The sequence below is a fragment of the Equus quagga genome, chromosome 11, assembly GCF_021613505.1.
Source record: "Equus quagga isolate Etosha38 chromosome 11, UCLA_HA_Equagga_1.0, whole genome shotgun sequence".
NCBI classification, from domain to species: domain Eukaryota; kingdom Metazoa; phylum Chordata; class Mammalia; order Perissodactyla; family Equidae; genus Equus; species Equus quagga.
The window spans coordinates 56299357-56319828 of record NC_060277.1 but is presented as its reverse complement, the minus strand read 5'-3'; the positions used below and the strand labels follow the sequence as shown (position 1 = coordinate 56319828).

The following is a 20472-nucleotide window of genomic DNA, read 5'->3' as shown; positions in this document are numbered from 1 at the left end:
GGAGGTGAGGACTTCACAAAGATTTGGCATGGCCACAGCTGCCCAGACTGCCAAGGGGCACACCAGGGATGCCACCCCAGGCGCGATCTCTAAGGCAAGACACACGCTTGAAGGCTCATTCCAACCACATGACCCACCAAGTGTGAGCAAGAGGCTCTCAGGACGGGCGGGGCTGGGAAGCCTTTAGGCAAAGGTAGCAGATTCTGGCCATCATCACAGAACCAGCCCCACACTCTGGAATCTTTTCCTCTTCCTTTTAAAATGAAAACAGCAGGTTTCTAACCTTCTAGGACAGCGGGAGGAAGGCACGCAGCGCATCACAGGTCTACAAATGACGGAGTGTTAACATGGGGGAGACACACTCTTCCAAGTTGGCCTCCAGCACCAAGAGTTTCAAAGAGAGGTGTTCCTGGTTGCACAGACATCCAATAGATGTAGAAATGAGGCAGAAAGACCAAGAAAAAGAAACACTATGGGGGCCTATGGATGCAGCACCCGGGGCTGCCCTCACCCACCCAGAGCAGAACCACCACAGAGGCTCATGCCCAGGCCAGAGGGAGACTCTCCATGAAGTTCAGTCCTGGCAGTGGCATAAAGACTACCTGTGGCTGCAGAGGCCAGGCCTAAAGGAGGAAAAGGTAACCTGAGGCAGAAAAAACAGGCAGCCAAAAGGAGACTGAGCGAGGACAGCAGATGGTGGAACAGAGGAGGGAAGAAGGCTGTGCTGGGATGGGTGTGAGCTCTGTCCCAGAAGAACGACAGATCTGTGAAGGAACAAGGTGGCCAGCAGGGAGGCAGCTCCCTTGGCCACCCTGACTGTCTTACCTCGTCACATCCGGGGCGGAGGTCGGGTGGACGTGCTTCATGATGGTCTGGATCCAATTCCGCCGGATTCCAGATGTCATAGCAGAGAGAGTGAACTCGCCCTCCTTTGTCTACACAAAAGACGAGGTGTTACCAGTGACTGACCCTGCCCCCAAAGGAAATCCCTGAGGGTGGACTGCAGCTAGGTGGCTGTCCTAGGAACACTCTGTGTGCCCCACTCAGGATAAAAAGCAATGGAAAGAGCAAAGTTGTGGATGCTAACTCCTTTCGTGGTGATGGCTAACTCAGGGCTCTCCCTCTCCGTGGGGTCCAGGACACATTTAGTGAGCACCTGTGACGTCCCCGCACCGAGGCAACTTGCCCTGCTCTTTAAGGAGCTCACAGATGGCGGGAAGGAGAGCGAGCAACTGACAACAAAGCCAGCGTGTGTGGAGCAGTGGGAAGGGGGCCCCACAGCACAGCTGGGCACAGCTGGGCCTTGCACGGGGAGGAGGGTCGGCAGGTGGATGGGGAAGGAATGCATGTCCCAGGTGGGGCAAGAGTCTGAGCCCAGGCCCAGTGCCACGCAGCCACGCACATCAGGCAAACAGGGTGACAGGGAGAGGAGAGAGACCTGCTGGGCAGCTGGGGCAGTTGTCCAGGTGATTAGAATTAAGGTGGTGGCAGAGGTGACAGAGAAAAGGGAGGTTCCAAGGGGTAAAGGAGGTAGTGTGCACAGTGCATCACTGATAGGATACGAGGAGTGGAGGGAGCACTTTTAGGGCAATCCCTGGACCCCTGACCTGGGTGAACTGGTGGGCCATAGTCACAATGGAGGAGCATGTTTGCGGTGGCTGAGGGAGAGGATGTGCTCTATGTGGAGACAGAGTGCAGACATGACGGGAGGGGAACCAGACAGAGGAGCCGAGAGGGGGCAGCATGGCCAGCAAGTGAAGAGTGGCCTCTGGGACACAGTCCCTGTGTCCCTGGGTGAACCTTCCTGGCGCTGCTCCAGAAGGGGAGGGCCAGCGGTCTGCATGAAGTCCATTTCCATGCTTCTGCACCCACAGGCTCCTGTCTCACAGGAGCGAGGGTGTCAGTACTGTTCTTTAAGCTGCTCAGGCTACTCGTAAAGGGACCCGTGAGACACATCAGTGAATCAGCTGATAAGAAGATGAAATCACCACAATGGTCTTGAGATAGGCACTGGCACAGCCAGGGGCCAAACCCAAGAGACCACACACGTGCCGGCCTGTGGCACTGCAAACCACAGCTTGGACCTGACCTCACACTGCACCTCAGGCCCTCACTGGCACACCCCAGTCGAGAGACAGCCCACAGCCACATCCCAGCTCATCTCTCCTCCGTCGGGTTCCCCTTGGTGTGGGCTGAGGGTGGGAGCATGGCCTCCGGGCTCCCTGCCTTGGCCCTGCCTGTGCTCCCGAGACCTGCTCACGCACACCCCTGGGTCCTCTGCCTTCTCCCACTCCCAAGTGTGGGTGCTTTTGGAATCTGACCTCAGCAATCTCCATTCTCTCCCATGACTTCATCTCTCACCTCATGTGAGCTCTCTTTCCCAACTCTAGGTCCACACTCATGGTTGCCCATTTAATGTTCTTAGAGAGCATCCTCAAACACACCATCGACCAGAATTCCAGAGGCTGCGCTCCTTCTGTGAAGGAGCCTCTGCTGTCTGACTTCTGCACAAGGCTCACCAGGCTGTGGGGCACCAGACCACATGCCCGCCTCTTCCCTCACCTGGCCCGAGCCATGGCATGTGCTTTTCCTCTGCAGCGCCTCTCAGCTGCTCCTTTCTTTCCTTGCCCACTGCCACTGTGCAGCCTGCTTGGCCTCCTGCCTTTTCCTTCACCTCCTTTCTAACGGCCCTGTACATCCTGCTGGATGTGTCTTACTGGTGCACAATCGCCTTGTGTCTTCCCACACATTCCAGTGCTTTCCACACGTTCCAGTGCTTTCCACAACCTCAGGAGAAGAGTGACTCCTGACCTGGCACTCAGGGCTCCCACGGTGCCGCCTCCGCCTGACTTCTGCACTCAGTTCCCTCAGACGTGCCACTAGGTCTGGTGGTTGGGCTGGGCACACCGCACACTCAGCCCTCCAGCCCTGCCTCTCAAGATCCTAAAGCTCCTTGGCTGAGCCCCTCTGACAAGCTGCCCTCTCATGCTGAAAGCGCTCTCTCCTGCCTCAGAGCTCTCAGTCCCTGGGGCTCATGGAAGGCACCAGCACTTGGGCTAGGCTCACTGCAGCCACCCCAGGGAAAAGTGACGAGGGCTCAGCCTGCCGGTGCAATCAGCCAGGGAGTGCAGGGGACTCAGACATGCTCTCTCCATGACAAAGAGAGCAGGTGAGTAAACTGGCCCCTGTGTGGTTCAGGCTGTGCCCACCACAGAGAGTGACCTGAGAACAATTCAGTTGTGATCTGCTTAGTGACGGGGGCTCACTGAGTGGTCAGCCATCTCTCACCCCAGGAGGCCCTGCCCAGAGAAACCTGCTCTTGAAGGTGGGGAGGTCGGGGTGGGGACTCTGCACGGGGCCCAGGAAGCCAGAACTCATCACTGTCCCAGTGCTGTCTGAGGAGAGGAGGCTCAGGGTCTAGCTCACTGAGCACATTAATTCCTCCACAGGGATGAGGGCAGAAGAGCACCACAGGCCACCAGGACTCACCACCTCACGCCCCGGCACCAGGCCTCTGGTGCAACCTCTGGCTGTGACCCGGTGCCCCACACAGACGCCCCACGTGGAGGGGATGCCATGACCACAGGCAGGCGGGCTGACAGCTGGATGCCTCCTTACAATGAACTCACTGGCCTTCGGGTCTGAACCTCAGTCTCCTCTAAGTTTGGTTAATACGAGTCAGTCCCAATGTGCCTGATCTACTCTGAGTGCAGGGATACAATCGATTCTCTGGGCCCGAAGGTCTGAAGATAAGACCTTGTTAAAGGTGACCCTGCTGGAGTTCTAGCAGCTCCCTGTGAGAAACCAAGTCCCAAGGGCCAGCCCCTGTGGTGGCAGCTCCGCCAGGCTATTTGCTACCTCTCGTGCTTTCCTAAGGCTCTTGTGCAGGAATAATCAGCTTTGCCCAAAGAGAGGTCTGGTCTTTGTCCCAGCTCCTGGGAAATAACCTCTGAATCCTTGTTATTCAGAGCGAGGGCTGGCCACGCCAGAAAGACCAGCCAGGAAGCGAGAGGGCTAGGGCTTTGGGCCATGAGAAATCCACTGACCTCTGTGGGGAGGGCTGGAGACTGTTCGACTGTGCGGGCAATAGCTCAATGGCAACAGTTAAGAAGCCTCCATACAAACTGTGGACAGCGAGGCCTGGGCAAGCTTCCTGGGTGGAAGCTGTGTGTGTTGCCACACATCAATGCCGAGAGGGTGATGCGTCCCCAAGGACAGGGCAGCTTGGTGTTTAGGGCTTTCCCAGTCCTACTCTCCTTGTGCGTCTTCCTCTGGCTGGTTCTGATCTGCATCCTTCTGCTACAGTAAAACTGTCATTGTGGGCACATTGTGGACTATTCTGGCTAATCCTTGAATCTGAAAGTGGTTCTGAGAACCTCTTGAACGTGCAGCCGGTGCCAGAATGCGGGCAGATGGGGCAGGTTAGTGCCCTAACCTCAAGCCTGGCTGCCTCTAGGTAGCCCTTGAGTCACTGGCTTAGAGGAAATGGCCCATAAGAACCATTTTATTTGTCCAATTAGATTACTTTTTTAAGGGCAGAGGCAATGCCTTGATTGTGTGAGTCCCTCACAAGATTGTGGGGGAAAAAAATACTTGTGAGTAGATGAATGAATGAGTATACAAAAGAATAAGTTACATTTAAGTGATTAACACTTTCATTCTTATTCCCCATGCCCCACATCCTTCCAACTGTCCCAAACTCCAGCATTTAAAAAGAAAGGAAGAAAAAGAAAAGAAACTTCAGTAACAAAAAGCTTCTAAATAGTCTTGAGAAGAAAGTCACTAACGTCTAATTTTTTGTTCAGATCACAAATTGGGGGTGGGAGTCCAGGTGCTATAGGACAGAGAAAGGGATAGGATAAAGTGCTAACCCTGATGGAAAAGAGCCTGTGCTGACCAAGGCCTGCCCACAAGTGTCCCTGGACCAGGACATCAGGTTCTTGGAGAAATGTCCTGTCTGGTCAAGCCGGTATCCCCCACCTCTACACCAAGCCTGTCTCCAAATTCCACCCCAGGCTCACATGTATCTGAAAGCCATAGTTTCTCTGGACTGGATACTCTGTGACATCGTAACACGTAGACAAGTCTATTTCCCCGTCCAAGTCAGCTGCCTATGGAGAGAAATGAGAGGATCTTAAGAGATTTAGAAAGCAAAAGTCAATGCCTAGATGAGCAAATTTCCACGCTAGCATTATTTTTAACGGGCATCTACGCTCACAAGCAAGGATAATATCTACCCTACACCACCTGGAATCATCAACCTGCTATTTCCCACGCATCCTGCCAAAGACAGCCCAGGGAGTGGTTCCCCATTGTGCTGATGTCGGAACTCCTTTATGCAGTGTGTGTGTATGTGTGAGGAAGATGGGCCCTGAGCTAACATCTGTGCCCATCTTCCTCTATTTTGTATATGCGACACTGCCACAGCATGGCTTGATGAATGGTGTGTAGGTCTGCGCCCAGGATCTGAACCTGCAAACCCTGGGCCACTGAAGCAGAGTGCGCTAACTTAACCATTACGCCACTGCACTGGCCCCAGAACTCCTTTATGCTCTTAAAAACTGAGGACAACAAGAGTTTTTGTTTATGTGGGTCTTATCTATTGATGATATTTACCACATTAGAAATTAATTGAAGAAAAAAGTAAACAGATTTACTCATTTAAGAACACAAATAAACCCATTTCATTTGTTATTTATTTTTTTATTTTATTTTATTTTTGAGGAAGACTAGCCCTGACCTAACATCCATGCCCATGTTCCTCTACCTTTTTAATATGTGGGACGCCTGCCACAGCATGGCTTGATGAGTGGTGCCATGTCTGCACCTGGGATCTGAACTGGCAAACCCAGGCCGCCGAAGCGGAACATGTGCACTTAACCACTGCACCACCAGGTCGGTCCCTCATTTTTTAATAAAAATTATTATTTAAAAAAATCAGGGCCTGGCCCATGGCCGAGTGGTTAAGTTCATGTGCTATGCTGCGGCAACCAAGGGTTTCGCCAATTCAGATCCTGGGCATGAACCGCTCATCAAGCCATGCTGATGTGGCATCCCACATGCCACAACTAGAAGGACCCAGAACTAAAAATATACCACTACGTACTGGGGGCTTTGGGGAAAAAAAGGAAAAAAAAAAAACTTTAGAAAAATCAGCAAGAGACTTTTGCAAATCTCTTCAATGCCTGGCTTCTGAGGACAGCTGGATTCTCACGTATTTCTGCATTCGATCGGTTCGGTGTACTGTTTTGGGTGAAGTATATGAAGACAGTCTGGCCTTACACAGACAGGGAATTGGAAAACAGAGACGTATTTTAAGTCTTTTCAGATAACCGTGACTGTTCTTCTTTGACAGCTGGTAGTTTCTTAAAACTGCAAAGTGGAATCTGAAATCCTATCAAGGAACTTTCTGTACTCTGCTATATTGAAATCCACGGTTTATCCTGCCCTTGAATGGATCTCTGACCCATGCACGACTCTGTTAACACTGTGTGTCGTCATTTGGAAGACAATGAGTTATGCACATCTTCCAAATGTTGACACATATCATTATACAAGATCAAACACTGCATTTGTTACTATCGCCACCTATTTCATCAGGAGGGTCTGTAAGTAAAGAGAAGCTGTCAAGTTCATAATGGTGAATACAAGTTTTCCAAAGTTTCAATTTTGCTTGAAAGCTCAAACTGTATCATTGGCAACAAATTCTGTCAGTTGTTTTCCTTAAAGGAATGGACTCACTTGGTTCATTTTCAAGAAAATGTCTGCCATGGGGCCGGCCCTGTGGCTAAGTGGTTAAAGTTCCACGTGCTCCGCTTTGGTGGCCTGGGTCTGCGGGTTCTGATCCCAGGCGCAGACACACACACTGTTCATCAAGCCATGCTGTGGTGGCGTCCCACATACAAAGTGGAAGAAGACTGGCACAGATGTTAGCTCATGGCTAATCTTCCTCAGGCAAAAAAAAAAAAAAGAAGAGTGGCAACATATGTTCACTGAGAGCGAATCTTCCTCACCAAAAAAAAAAGAAAATATCTGCCAAACATCAAAACTGAACTGAACGAGCAGTTTGTCTGTCAGTGTTCTTTCGAGAAGAGATAGTCTTCCACCAGGAGAAGCCACCAGTTCAGTTGGCAGCACATACTGGAGCCCAAGTGTGTTCCCATGAGACAGCCACCATCGTTTGGTATGTGGCAAAAGTGACTTGTACTTACTTCCCATTTCAAATCACAGAATATTAAAAGGATGGCTATTCAAGGATTGAGACATAATAAAATTATTAACTTTTACTATTCCATTAAGGCCCTCTCTTTAACACTGTGAGTATGTGGCATGGAGAAGGTGGCTGCTGGCCGTTTGTGGCTGTGGCCTGACCGGCTAAGGCACCAGCGGTTTCGCCTACCATCGAGCTTCTGCCACCAGTGCAAATGTCGACACAATGAAAAACATCAATGGCATCTTAGTGTTACAACAATAACTTTAAGTATGCCAGCCCCCCTGAAAGGGTCTCCAGGGGTCCACAGACCCCACTCAGAACTGCTAGTCCATGTACACACAACCACACCCTTACAGAAGCTCCTATATCCCCCATTTTAGGCACCACCAGAGGCCCGCCACCCACACGGGCCTACATCTACCTTGTGTCACTAGTGCCTTTCCACTGCAGGCCACATGGAACTTAGTTTTTTTTTTACATACAGGGTATGTAAATATATATAAGCAGCCCCCTAATGACAGATATTTAGGTTCTCTCCAACTTCCTGCTATTACAAAAGTGCAGGAATGACTAATCCGGGACAGAGCACTTTTCATCTATGTGGGAGTCTATCTGGAGGATATATCCTGGGCTGGAATGCAAGGGAAAAGGGAGGAAAGTAGACTTGCCAAATTGCTCAGAAGAGGTGTTTTGTTTTGTTTTGTTTTAAGATTTTATTTTTCCTTTTTTCTCCCAAAGCCCCCTGGTACATAGTTGTGTATTTTTAGTTGTGGGTCCTTCTAGTTGTGGCATGTGGGACACCCGCCAGAGCACGGCTTGATGAGCGGTGCCATGTCCGCGCTTAGGATCCGAACTGGTGAAACCCTGAGCCACCGAAGCAGAGCGCGCAAACTTAACCACTCGGCCACTTTCTTAGTGAAGAAAAAAGAGCCACTTCTGCTTGGTCTTTAACCACAGAGTCACTGGGCCAACCAAGTTCATCTGCCACATCCCATCCTTGTCCAGAAGTCAAGGGACAAGATTTGGTTTAGTTCTTTGAAAGACTCAGTTCATCACAAATCTCGTAGAAAAAACAAAACTGCTCACCTTGAGTTTTAAAATAAGACATCTTCAGTGTTTTTCAAAGAACAGAGAAAAGAAAGACCGCTGAAACCCACTGCACCCAGCTGCGTAAAGCAGGGCCTGGAGAGAACCAGCATTCCAGGGAGGAACCAGTCACAAGAGCGTCAAGCTGGTCCTACTGTGCTCAACTGCCCACCAGATCTGGACCAGAAACCCAAGATGGCAGTGCAGACACCGTCAACAGACGGAAGCGGACCTCAGCCCAGGAGTAGTGGCACTGGGAACCTCTGGCCCCGGGTGCCACCTGGACCCCTTTAGCTGTCTACACAACAAGAGCTAACCCAAGACACTCACCTCCTCAGCCACTGAATCCCTGTAGTATCTCAGGCTTTGATCAGCAAGGACAAACCAGTGCTTCTTCCACTGAAAGGGAAGGGAAAAACAAGACTCAACTACCACGCAGCACACTACTTCAAGGTGATCCACAGCCAGAGTCCTGGGGACACCTCCCAGAGCACAGGTAAAGCAGAGGGCAGGCGGCCCCTCCCGCGAGTGGCAGACACACAGGACTCCGCTCAGGCCGCAGGCAACCATGCGCACATGACCTCAGGGCGCTTGCTAAGCCGCGGCTCCCCAGTGACAAGGCAGCATGGAGAGCTGGGCTGGGCCGCGGGGCTGTGGGCTCTCTGTAACCCAGAGGGGTGTGGCTGGTGAGCAGCACTTCGCAGTCCTCAGTCTCAGCTCCAGAGGCTGCAGACCCGGGGCTGGGCCCTCAGAGCTAAAGGTGGCTGTGAAAACGCATCTCCGTCCTAAGGTGGCTGCCTGCAGGCCACAGCCACTGGCCGGCTAACCAGAGGGGCGCGCCCACCTGCAGCCAGCAGGAGCACACCAACCAGCCAGATGCCCAAGTCTTCACTGTGAGTAGCAAGGAGGGAGACTTGAGTCTTCAGGCAGGGCCAAGGGGATTGATATGGAGAAGAGAGAAAAAGAGGACGTTTTGGCACAGTTGCTCAGGAAGCAGGAAGGGGAATTCAGATGGATGGGGTTCAGGGGCCTCTCAGTTGGACCCAGCAGGCTCCTCATCACGCCTCCTTGGAGGACTGGCTGGTCCAGCTGCAAGTGGCTCTTCTTGCTTGAGTCTGATGGCAAGAATGTATCACACTGGCTCCTCTCAGGACTGCAGCTGAGATGGTGTCTCCAACAGAGCCTTGCAGCCCTCGGCTGCTGTCTACTTGGCTGCCTTGTCTGCAAACACAGCCAATCCCACAACCAGAGGTTTTCCCTGTCCCCAGGAAGCCTGTACTCTCAAGGAGCCTTTAGGAAAGATCACCAGGTAGGAAGCTGGTTTTGTAGGGCAGCCCCGTGGCCTGAGGCTGAGATCCCTGCTGGGTACAGGAGAGCCATCTATCAGACTGGCAGCAAGCAGGCCTGGCTGGTGCCTCTCCAGAGGCCCCACCCACCTCTACAGAACCAGGGGTGCAGAGAGGGTGCACGCCTCCACTTGTCTGAGGAGATGGGGATCTGGGCCACAGTCCTGGTCCACGAGACAAGGGGGCATGCTGGAAGTGGGGGACGGAGCTAGTGTTCATTCGCCCACCGGGGACAAGGCCAGCTGGACCTTGCACCTGCTCCCTGGCCCCTCAGGGGCCACAGCAGCTCTACACGCTCACCTGGCCGTCCTCGTACTGCTTGGTCAGCCAGCCTTTCTTGAAATTCAGCAGGTCAGGCTAAGAAAGGGAGAACAAAATAAGTTTGGAGGAAAGGACTGTGGTATCTCAGGCAGAGGCAAAGGGTGACCGATGGGCAGCTCGTCTGTCCAGATGAAGTGGGCACCAGGAAAAGAGTTTCTCCACCTGTAGACAAGCCTGCATGGCCGCCTCATCCGAGTGGGTGCTGCCTGAAGCCACTCCACAGGCACATGTGTTTCGAGGAAGGAGATGGCGGGCTCAGCAGGCTGATGGGAAGGGCAGGGCATGGCTTCATCGCCCTGGGAGTAGCAGCGGAGGGGCTGCCCAGTTGCTCTGAGAGAAGCCCCTGCTACATCAGCAGGGGCCACCTGGGAGGCAGAGGAGAGTGGCCCAGACAGTCACTCAGCGTTTTACATGAAGGGGAAGATCTGCTGTGATGGCTGAAAGGAGAATTCTGAAGTTCTCGCAGAGGCCACAGAAGACTGAGAGAGAAAGACTGAGGAGCAGAGGCCATGACTGTACTGAGCAAGACACAGTAGCAACCCTGCCAAGACCCTCAGGCCACTTATCTATCAGGATGAACTGTAGCCTCCATTTCCCTACCAGATGCAAAACCAGCAGAGCAGACAGAAAAGCAGGGTGCACAGGCCTGATAGCAGGCCCTGCTTGGGGTGCTGTCCCTGCTGCGCCCTCCTGCACCTGTGCACCCAGGCCGAGGAACAGCCTGAGAGAGCACCTTTAGGACCACCTGCAGCCACCCAGGCCTTGCTTGTGTGCCACATCTTGCACCTGTAAAGGCCAGTACCCAAAGAGATGTGCCTCATCCTTCCCCTCGCCTCACGTGCTCCCTGTTTTTCTAAAGCCACCTTGCCCAGACATACGCTGTGATGTCTTTTTGTATTTGAAGGACTGAGAGGGAGTTAGAACAGTGCAAAGTGAAGAGGCAGGACAACGACCAGCAACATGTGTTCTGGGAGCCTCTGCTCTGGGAGCATCCTTGCTCCACAGGTTCATGTCAATCTGGCTGGTGGCCCCACACCCCAGGGGGAGAGGCGGCACAAAGCCTGGGCTCCTCAGAAGGCTGAGGACAAAGCAGGGAGGAGCTGCAGGTAAACCTCCAGGTCGCTGTACGAGCAGCTGTCTTTCACTCCTAGGGCCTCTGGTCTGCCACTCTCAGCTCCCCAGGGGAGTGATACCCTGCCTAGACTCCACCTGACCACTCCCTACATGCACCCCACTGCTGCAGCTTAAACAACTTCCAGCAAAGGCCTCTTGCCCTCTGCAGTGAAACCCTCTGCATGAATAGGACAAGCACTCCCAGCAAGAGCGGATTCCTGCCTCCAAAATGTCACAGAAACAAACATCCAAAACAAGAATAAGAGAGGTTCCTTGCTGTGGCCCTGATCCCCTGGAATCAGGATTCTGCTGCCTTGTCCAGGTGGCCTCCTCTACCGGGAGCCTCAGAGCTCAGGATGCTCATATAGCCCAGAAGAGGGAAAGAAACAAAGTGTCTGTTTACCAGGCACAGACACAAGGGCTGGCGCACAGAGGGGACAGTCGGTGCAGATGCAGAGACAGAAGCAATGACCCCAAGTGACAGAAGCAACAGGAGCAGTGTCTCTGGGCCTCGGTACGCGGGCGCCTGGGCTCACCGTCAGGGAGGACTCCGTGGACCTCCTGTCCAGTGACTTGGCTCTTCGGTGTGGAGACAGGGGGGAGGCCGAGGTGTCCGGGAGAGGAGCTGTGGGGGCTTCACTGGGGAGGTCCTGTGGCAGAGAGCAGCCGCCAGTCAGTACAAGCCAGTCAACTCGGGCAAGGAGCAGGGAGACCAGCAGCCAGAACTGTGCAAGGGTCAGGACTACAGGGCCTTGTTCCCAGGTGGAGGGGAGTGCTTTGTTTGGGCTCCTGTGGCAAGTCTGCGCCAGAGCAGGGCAAGGAGCCTATACCCCAGGATTCCTCATACAGTGCCTTCCGCTTCACGCAGCGGGTTCTGAAATGCCTTTTCTTTCAGATGCACCAATCACCATCACTCTCCTGGTCCCACCCCTACCCCCTAGCTTCTAGGGGTCACAGAAGCAAGATTCCTGGGTTCTGCAGCAGCAAGGGTCAGGGAACCTCAGGAGCCCAGAGAGAAGCAGGGCCATAAGAGTTGAAAGGGCTGCCTGGGAGAAGGAGGGTTTCAGAAGCGAAATCTACCTTGTGGACTGAGTAGAGAAACAAGGGCTATGGCTGTCACTCAAAAGAAAGAGGAAAGAAAGTGTTCAGCCTTGTGGCCAGGCTACCTCAGAGAGAAAGAGAGCAGCTCTAGTTAGGACGCAGGATCTAAAGCTGGTTAGAACAGCCTCAGCAGAGACGGATGAAGTTCTGATAGGAAGATGCAGAAGACAGGCCTTGCCCTCAAGAAGTTCACTAACTGGAGAAGGAGATGAGAGACACGAGCAAACAACTACAACACGAGAGCAGGAAGCCCAGCAGAAGTGTGTCCAGGTGTGTGTTGGGGTACATTGGAGGGGGTGTGGGGCCTGTGTGGACTGTGCCCCAGCTGGCCCCACAAGGCATCACTCAGGCCTCAGGGCTGGCCCTGTAACCAAGATGCTCACCCGCTTCCTGGGGAACGCCCTCTTCTCGCTGCGGCCCTGGCGAGTATCGCTTGATGGCGAGGGTGCGGCCGACGAGGTGGTCTCCATGTGCTCTGCCTTCTCAATGTCCAAGGCCTCAAATTTCTCAATCACCTGGGACCTCCTGCAAGAGAGGACACGAGGCTGCTGAGGGGAAGATAGGGTCCCCCCACAGCCCAAGTTGGGTTTGGTTTCAAGTCACAGAGGAGCTGCTTTAGCCAACACCCCCAACATCCCAGCCTTCCCTGGGCCTCCCCTTCCGCAGGGCAGGGAGGCTGTGCACACAGGACATGGGGCCAGTTCACCTCTGAGACCCCTCCCCAGGCTCCCTCTCCCACCGCCGTGGAGGCAAGAGTTGTGCAGGGACTGGCAGCACCTCATGGGCAAGGGCCTTCCCTTCTGCCAGGCCTGCCCTTGCCCTCTGCCCCCACACTGGAGGCCCCTGCTCAGTCTGTCGTGCTGACACACTCAGCAATCACACAGCTCATCACCCAGCATCATCTCCTGAGCCACAGACATGATCAGAAGGCAACCACCACCTTGGAGGGGCCGGCCTCCATCCTCGTTGCATTCCTCAGCAGATCATGGTACAACCCCACCCAGGACACCCAAAATTTAGCAAGAAAAAGGCCCATGAATTAACATTGTTTCTGCCAACAGTAAAAAAAAAAAAAAAAAAAAAATCGAAAACCAAATTAAAACAAAAACAAAGCAAGTTGATTTCGTGTGAAAGGGCCGGCAGCATCGTCAGGCCATCTACGGCTGGAGACGGAGCTGAGATGGGAGCGAAGCAGGCGGAGGAAGGGCGAGTAACGTCACACAGCGACACAGCAGGAGAAGGTGGAGAGGGGCAAGACCTGAAAGAAAATAAGGCTGGAAAATGAATAAACAGAAAAGGACTGATTTTAAAATCAAATAATGGTAAATCAAAATTATCCAAAGAATTAAAGAAACAAAAACCCGAGGTGATCACTGTGGAGGACAGACCATCCTTGCCCCTGAGTCACGAGGTGCAGCCACATGGGCATGGGCAGGGAGGCTGTGCGGGGCAGGCTGGCTGAGGCCTGGTCCTCGCCCATGTGGGCTGCCCACTCTCGGGGCCTGGGACGTGGACACTGAAACATCACTGGGCCAGGGGCCTGTCTTCCCAGGGACTGCCAGGCAAGCACTCTGAGGCCACTTCACGGGGAGGGTTTTACTTGCATCCTGGACAAGCGGAGAGTCAAGGGGAAGTAAGTGAAGGGCCTCTGAACCCAGAAGACTAAAATCCAACTCTATAAGGAAGGAAAGAGGAAATGGACTCAACTCCTGAGATCCCCCCAAGAGGCCAGCTTTTTCTCAGGGAGGGTTACCAGTAAAAATGGAAATTTTAGGGCTTCTTCATCAAGCAAGGCTTAATACCAAGAGCGGAAGTCTTGGGGCACCTGGCTCTCTGCTTCTCCCTGTGCTCCCACACAAAGTGTGGCTGCTCTAGTGTCCTGTGCTCCTGCGGAGTCTCCCCCAGGACCAGAGCTTGTTCCCAGGCCAGCCTGCCAGAACCAGCAGTGAGGGGGCGGCTGAGGGAGGCAGCAGGAGGCCGAGCATTGAGAGCGCAGGAAGTTAAGGCAGGGCAGGAGTTCCCGGGAACCACAGGAAGCTCTTGCAAGGGCTCAGCCTGGTCAGGTGTGAGGCATCCTCCGTGCTCGACCATCTCTGTGGGATTTAAATAAGATTCCAGGCCCACTGAGAGGCCTCAGTGCCGCCACTTGGGGAACAAGAGTCCCTCCAACTGACCCCATGGCCTAAAAAGCCCCAAGGCGCCTGTGAGGAACAGTGCCCGGCTGAGTCACATGCGAGGTGCATGCTGCAGGCCTGCCAGGGCTGCAGAGAGAGGAGTCAGACAAGAGAAGAGAAAGTGGTACCTGCTGCAGCCTCTCTACATACAGGGGCTCTGGTGAGGTCAGCCAGGATTACCTTGCAAACTAGCAAGTTTTTAACATGGTTTCCTTTAAATACTATAGGCATGACAGCAAAGGTCTCTCGGGGCTGGCTGATGGCACAGAAAGGAGGCGCCGCACCTCTGCTCTGCCTCAACCTCTCCAGCTCCCAACCGAGGGGAAAGGTAGGACCACATAGGAGCTGGCCCCGGTGCCAGTCACCAACAGTTCAACAAGGGCCACAGCCTCCTCACGCTCACTGGGCAGCAACTCACCACCCAAGAAATGTTTTCAAGGCTCTGGGACAAGTCTGAAGAGTGGAGCTGATGAGCTCACACAGGACAGCTTCAGGGCCACGGCTTGTCAGGAAACCAATGCCCATCGTCCCCCAGCCTGGCTCCTGGGCAGGCCTGGCTCAGCCACCACTCTGGGTAACTGTGGCCAACGTCCTGCCAATCTGGGGTTCTGTTCTCACCCAGGGCACAGGAATCCAATCAAGTACAGGGCAGGCTACTTAGGCCTCAGAAAGTGACAGCAGCCAGTCAGATGTCATCAGAGTCAGTAAGAAAGTGACGTTACAGTGTTAGAATGCAGAACTGGTGGGCCCCAGGATGCCAACACCAGGTGAAAACCCGTCTCCACGGTGGCAAAGAACATGCGGAAAGCAAAGCCCCAGAGATGCCGCCTACCCCAGGCACTAGACGAGAAGAGGGTCAAAGCCAAGCAGGTGTGCTGAATGTTAATTCTTTGGTCTGCTACTAAACCAGGGCAGGGCTGCCCACTCATGAGCCTCCAGGACACACAGCCTGATCACCGGCCAGTGCAAAGCCTCCTCCGCCCCAGCCCGGCGGCCTCCTAAACCTCTGGCAAGTCCCTTTACTTTTATATTGACTGAACTGCTTAAAGGACAGCCTTGGCCCAGTCCTGGGTCACGTCATGGGAGCACGGCCTTCTCAGTTAAAGGCCCAGCTGGGATGTGCGTCCCAGCTCTGCTGCACTGGGCTGTCTCTGTGAGCCCTGTCTCTGCATCTAAATGGTGGCATAGGCACCTCTCTGGGTCACTAGTGAAAAGGGAAGACAGCCATGTGCTTGGTGGGCACCTCCCAGGTCACCTTCCCTCTCGCTCTCCCTAGGAATTAGGCACGTTCTATTTTCTTCTCTTTTCAAGACCAAAAATTCTGGGCGTCTTTTCCTTATTCTAGAGGTTGATCCACAGATCCATAGGTCCTTTCCACCTGGGACATTTGGGAGAGGGGTAGGTGTTAAGAAGAAAGGGGAACAGGAGAGAAAGGTGCTCTGCTCCCAGCCAGCCTCTCTAGGGGGAGCCCGTGGCCACCCGGGCCGTCCCCATGGCATGCCCCAACTCTGAGCTTTACCCAGGCTTTGGTAGGTGGGAGGACCCTCTATGAATACTTCTGGAACTTACGTCTGATCCTCTTTTATGGAAAGTGAACTTCTTTGGGAATCTAATGAAAACTATGGATTTTCTTTTCCCAGAAAAATGTACATACAGATGCTCGAATCATTTTGAGGGCTCACGGACCTCTAGCAGCCTACCTGTGGACCTGGGTGAGAACGCTGTTGTTGGAGCAAAGGCTCTGTTTACAGACTCAGGGGTGGAAGCTCCTATCGGAGGGGGCACTCAGGTGCTTTGGTCCAGGCCTAGGCTTGGAAGCCTCAGAGAAAGAACCAAGCTCTTTCCTCAGTTCTCCAAGACGTGCAGGGCCAGTGGAATGAGAGAAAGAAAGGGCAGAGCCCTGCTCTCCTCAGGTAGCAGTCGAGTTCCATGTCTCTGCCCAAGCCGCTAGCCCCTCCCTGGGCTCATCTCCAAACCCCATCTCTCCCCCAGGATGCCGTGGCTCTACCTGGCCTCCCATTTCACATTTCACCCAAGCCTGGATGACAACTGATGCTGTCAAGCCCTTGGCAGCTTCACAGGCTGCCTCGACTTCCCTGTGGCTTCCTGTGGGAGTGAGTGCTCGAGGGAGGAAGCTGTGCTGCCCACCCTGCGTCCCTGGGCAGTACTATCTTCCCCCGCATCTCCTTCGATGCCGGTCACCTGCACCCGAGACTGTAAGGGTACGGAGAGCTTTTGCCACCATCAGCATCTCCGGGATCTTCCTGCCTCCACGGTTATCTCAGAGAACAGAAATGGGCCCGGAAGGAAAAGATTGAACCACACAAGGCCCAGGTGGCTAAGAACCCCACCCAGGGGCCCTTAAGGTCCCAGTGTCAGGAGGCACTTATAGGAAGCAGCAGGTCCTGGCCTAGGCCTCTGGGTGCCCAGAGATCCTACATTCTGGCTACCAGGGGCTGAGTTGTGGGACCTGAGTCCAGGACCCAGAAGGAAAGGTTCCCTACTTGCTCTGAACAGAAAGGGAGAACAAGCGTGCTCCCTTAAGGAAGGCTTAGGAACGCGTTTGGGTGTGTGTCTGTGTGTGTAGAGGGGAGGAGAAGAGAGAATGTGTGTGTAAGAGAGTGTATGTGAGAAGATAGTGTGTAAGAGTCACAGAATACATGAGTGAGTGTACATGTGAGTACATGTGTAAGAGAAAGTGGAGTACACGCAGGAGAGACTGTGTGTAAGGGTGAGGGGAGCCTGTGTGTTTGTGTACGTAGGTGCGATCGTTCAGCCCTCTAACCCCCTCCTTACCTCCGCTCGTTGCCAAACAGACGGGCCACCTCTTCCCTGCCAGGGCTCCGGGCCCGAGTCCTACGCTCCAGCCGCCTTCTCTCCACCTGGAAGGCTTCTCGGTGGCTGATCCTGATGGCCTTAGGGACGTCGGCCAGGGCGGCATACTGCCTGCTGGCTTTAAAGGCAAAAGTGCGCCCCAGTCTCTCTGCCCCCTGCCCCCCAGCGCTGCCAGAGTCCATGTGGGCAGGGGGCTGGCTGGCTGCATCCAGGGAGCCAAGGGAGCTGCTGCAGACCATTCGGCTGGGGCGTCGAGGACCTGAGGAAGGAAAGGGATGACCAAGCTCCTGGGAGGGCGGTCCAGGGCCACTATACCTGTTGTTGGGGGTGCTGGGGCTGGGAGGGGAGAGCGGCGGGGGCAGCTGCTGCTCCTCGGCCTTCAAATCCTGTTTGGTCTTCTCCAGGGAGAAATAGCCGCTCTCCACCCGGACTTTGCGGCCACAGTCCATGCGGTCACTGCTCATGGCGCCCTCCTCTGGAAGAGAGAAGGGGGAGGCAGGAGACACACTCAGCCTGCTGCTATCTTCCATTTCTGGGGATTTTTTAAAAAGCCCATGCAGGGGCCAGCCCTGTGGCTGAGTGGTTAAGTTCACACGTCCACTTTGGTGGCTCGAGATTCGTTGGTTTGGATTTTGGGCATGGACCTATCACCACTTGTCAGGACATGCTGAGGTGGCGTCCCATACAGCAGAACTAGAAGGACCTACAACTAGGATATACAATTATGTACTGGGGCTTTGGGGAGAAGAAGGAAAAACAGAAAGAGGAAGACTGGCAACAGATGTTAGCTTAGGGCCAATCTTCCTTACCAAAAACAAAAAAGTCCGTGCAAATCCAAACAGGACCATGTCTCCACCTTCCATCTCCAAAGGCTGACATGGCTTGACAAGGGCAGAACCACGTGATGGGAGTGAAACCTCCTTCCCACACTTGTGCCTCACCCATCACTCCCCTAACCTGGTTGCCTCTCTGCCAGACTGTCAGGGAGCCCCTGAGCTTCTAATCTGGGGGCTCAGCTGGGAGAGCAGGTCCCGTGAGGAGAGATGTGCCCCAACCACTTCTTACTGGACATCAAGGAGGAAACCAATGGCCAGCGAGCTGTTTAGTCTTTCAGTACATTTTTGGGGAGGGAAGGGACAGAGGACTTGTGCAGAAATGAGAGGAGTGAATGGATTTCAGATGTGGATGGGCAGATGCTACCAAAGGAGACTGAAGCACTTTCTGCCCAGAGCTGGTACAAATGCATTTTGGCCTGAATGAGCTGGGCCAGTCCCAATTGCCCCCTCATCTTTAATGACCTGGACAAAATACACAGGGGAAAAGCCAAGTTGTGTCCTGCGGAGCCCTCAGTGCTTAGACAGGGGAGTCAGGGCCGGCTGTCCCACTTGTGCTCAGGCAGCTTCCAAGTGCTAAGTGGAGAAAGCTCGGGGCTGCCGGTCGTTCCTGCCCCAGCACCCTCTTCCCCACCTCCCCCAAGGGCCTGGGCAGGATGGGACAGAGCAGAGGACGTGACTGCCCTAACTCCTGCTGCTCTCTCAGGACACAGTGGGCTTCCAGTGTTAACTAGGCCACGAACATGAGAGGCCTCCTTGTACACAGACCTTGTTACCGAGTGTTTTGATTCTCACAACACCAACTTGGGGCTGGGAGAGCAGGTGCTACTCCTTTACAGATGGGACTTAAGAGCTAGAGGGGCAAGGCCAGGGATCCCAGTCCCACATTATGCCAGGCCCTGCCCGAGGCTGATGGACACAGAAGGCAAGGGAGTCTGAGGCTCAGGGCTCATGACTGGACTCTGCAGGCCCCTGAGTCTCCAGTGCCAGCTCTGTTGGGATGTAAGCCTGTTCCAGCACTGCAAAGTGGGGCACCAGGACAGGAGGGCACCACTTACCATCTTTGCTCTCCAACCCAGGTTCCCTCAAGGCACTGGCAGGAGTAGGCTGGCTCTGGCTGGGACTCTGAGCTGGACTCAAGCTGCTCCCATCTGGCTGGTCCTTGGCCCTCATTTCTTCCTGCCAGAGTGTAGACTTGGTGGTGGGGACTTTCTCAGCACTGGGGATGCTGCTGCTGCTGCTGGTGACAGCCATCTTGGCTGGCCCTGGCTCCTGGGGGAGAGAGCAGTGTCTGTGTGGGCACAGGGGCACACAGCCCAAGCTGGCACACAGGTCCTGGGTGCCTGGATACCTAGCTATGGGGGATACCAAGGTGAACTTCATAGAGTTAGGGGCTCAGAATCTGCAGAAGAGAAGGCTCTAGTCCTGGTCAGGGTGTCCTGGTCAGGGTGGAAGCTCCTGGATAGTACTGTGGCCTTTTCTCCTCTGCAGCCCTGAAGTGCTTGGACTCACTTGCCACAGGCCAGGTTTGGCAAATGCATGGAGCAGAGGCTTGGGGTTTCTGCTCAGAGCCCCAACACAGACACATGCAAGTTCTCCTCACCCAAAAAATCAAACAGAGCCCAGAGCAGCAAAGCAGGCGTTAAAGGCAAGACCACAAGTGGCTGGCCTAGAGTCTGTCATTCCTAGACTTCCAAGTGCTTAGGATACAAACAAGGAAGGATGACAAGCGGTGAGGAAAGAACACACCATTGAGATGTGCCCCCCTGGAGTAAATGCAAAGCATCTGTTCGTGCTGCACCCAAGCTGAGGCCAACCCTTGGCCTCACCCACCCTCCCCTTTTTGGATACCTGGGACACTATGTGAATAGGGCCCCTCTGTGGAGGGGAGGTTGGACTGAGGGTAGGCAGCTGTGCCTGTGAGAGAAGTGGCCCTGGATGCTGGTGCCCTCAGCTCCACACCGTGGGTGAAGTGCTTATGGCACATGCATACCCCTCTCTGATGCTTGGGGTGACCTGGGAGAGGGTGGGCTGGCAGGGATCTCCAAGAGGCAGAAGAAATTCCAGGCCTGAAATGCAAGGGAAATGCATGCATTTCCCACACCAAGGGCCTCCCAACCTGTGCAGGGCTGGCTGCATCCCCAGATCCCTCCCCACGTTCCCTGCTTCTGGAGGACTCATCCCAGAGAATTGGGGGCCATGAACAGCAGCCAAAGCCTGATCAAGTCAGTGGGGACTGAAGGACAGTCTGGCAGCAGAAAAGCCATGCTGGCTTCCAGGAGAGGGGCTGCGTGGGTGATGGGAGGAAGCCTGGTCTCTAGGTAAAGTTGCTTCTCTTCTCCAAAGCAGGTATGTGGAAAGTAAGATGCCTCACAGGCCAGGCCAGGGCCACATGGCACTGCTACCGCTCTGCACACTGTCACCACTGTGGCGGAGAGGGATGCTGGAGC

At 54.2% G+C, this 20472-nt stretch overlaps 1 protein-coding gene across 1 annotated transcript in view; it reads right to left on the bottom strand.

Moving 5' to 3' along the window:
• The window catches only part of MPRIP (myosin phosphatase Rho interacting protein), a 244564-nt gene that overhangs the window by 34371 nt on the left and 189721 nt on the right, over positions 1 to 20472 (bottom strand). Inside the window, exons 6-13 of the mRNA XM_046676267.1 lie at positions 19081 to 19294; positions 17151 to 17664; positions 12564 to 12705; positions 11616 to 11729; positions 9946 to 10002; positions 8630 to 8698; positions 5022 to 5111; positions 826 to 935 (exon numbers count right to left, since the gene is read on the bottom strand). Of these exons, the coding sequence (XP_046532223.1) occupies positions 826 to 935; positions 5022 to 5111; positions 8630 to 8698; positions 9946 to 10002; positions 11616 to 11729; positions 12564 to 12705; positions 17151 to 17664; positions 19081 to 19294 (1310 nt within the window). The remainder of the gene's footprint in view (positions 1 to 825; positions 936 to 5021; positions 5112 to 8629; positions 8699 to 9945; positions 10003 to 11615; positions 11730 to 12563; positions 12706 to 17150; positions 17665 to 19080; positions 19295 to 20472) is intronic.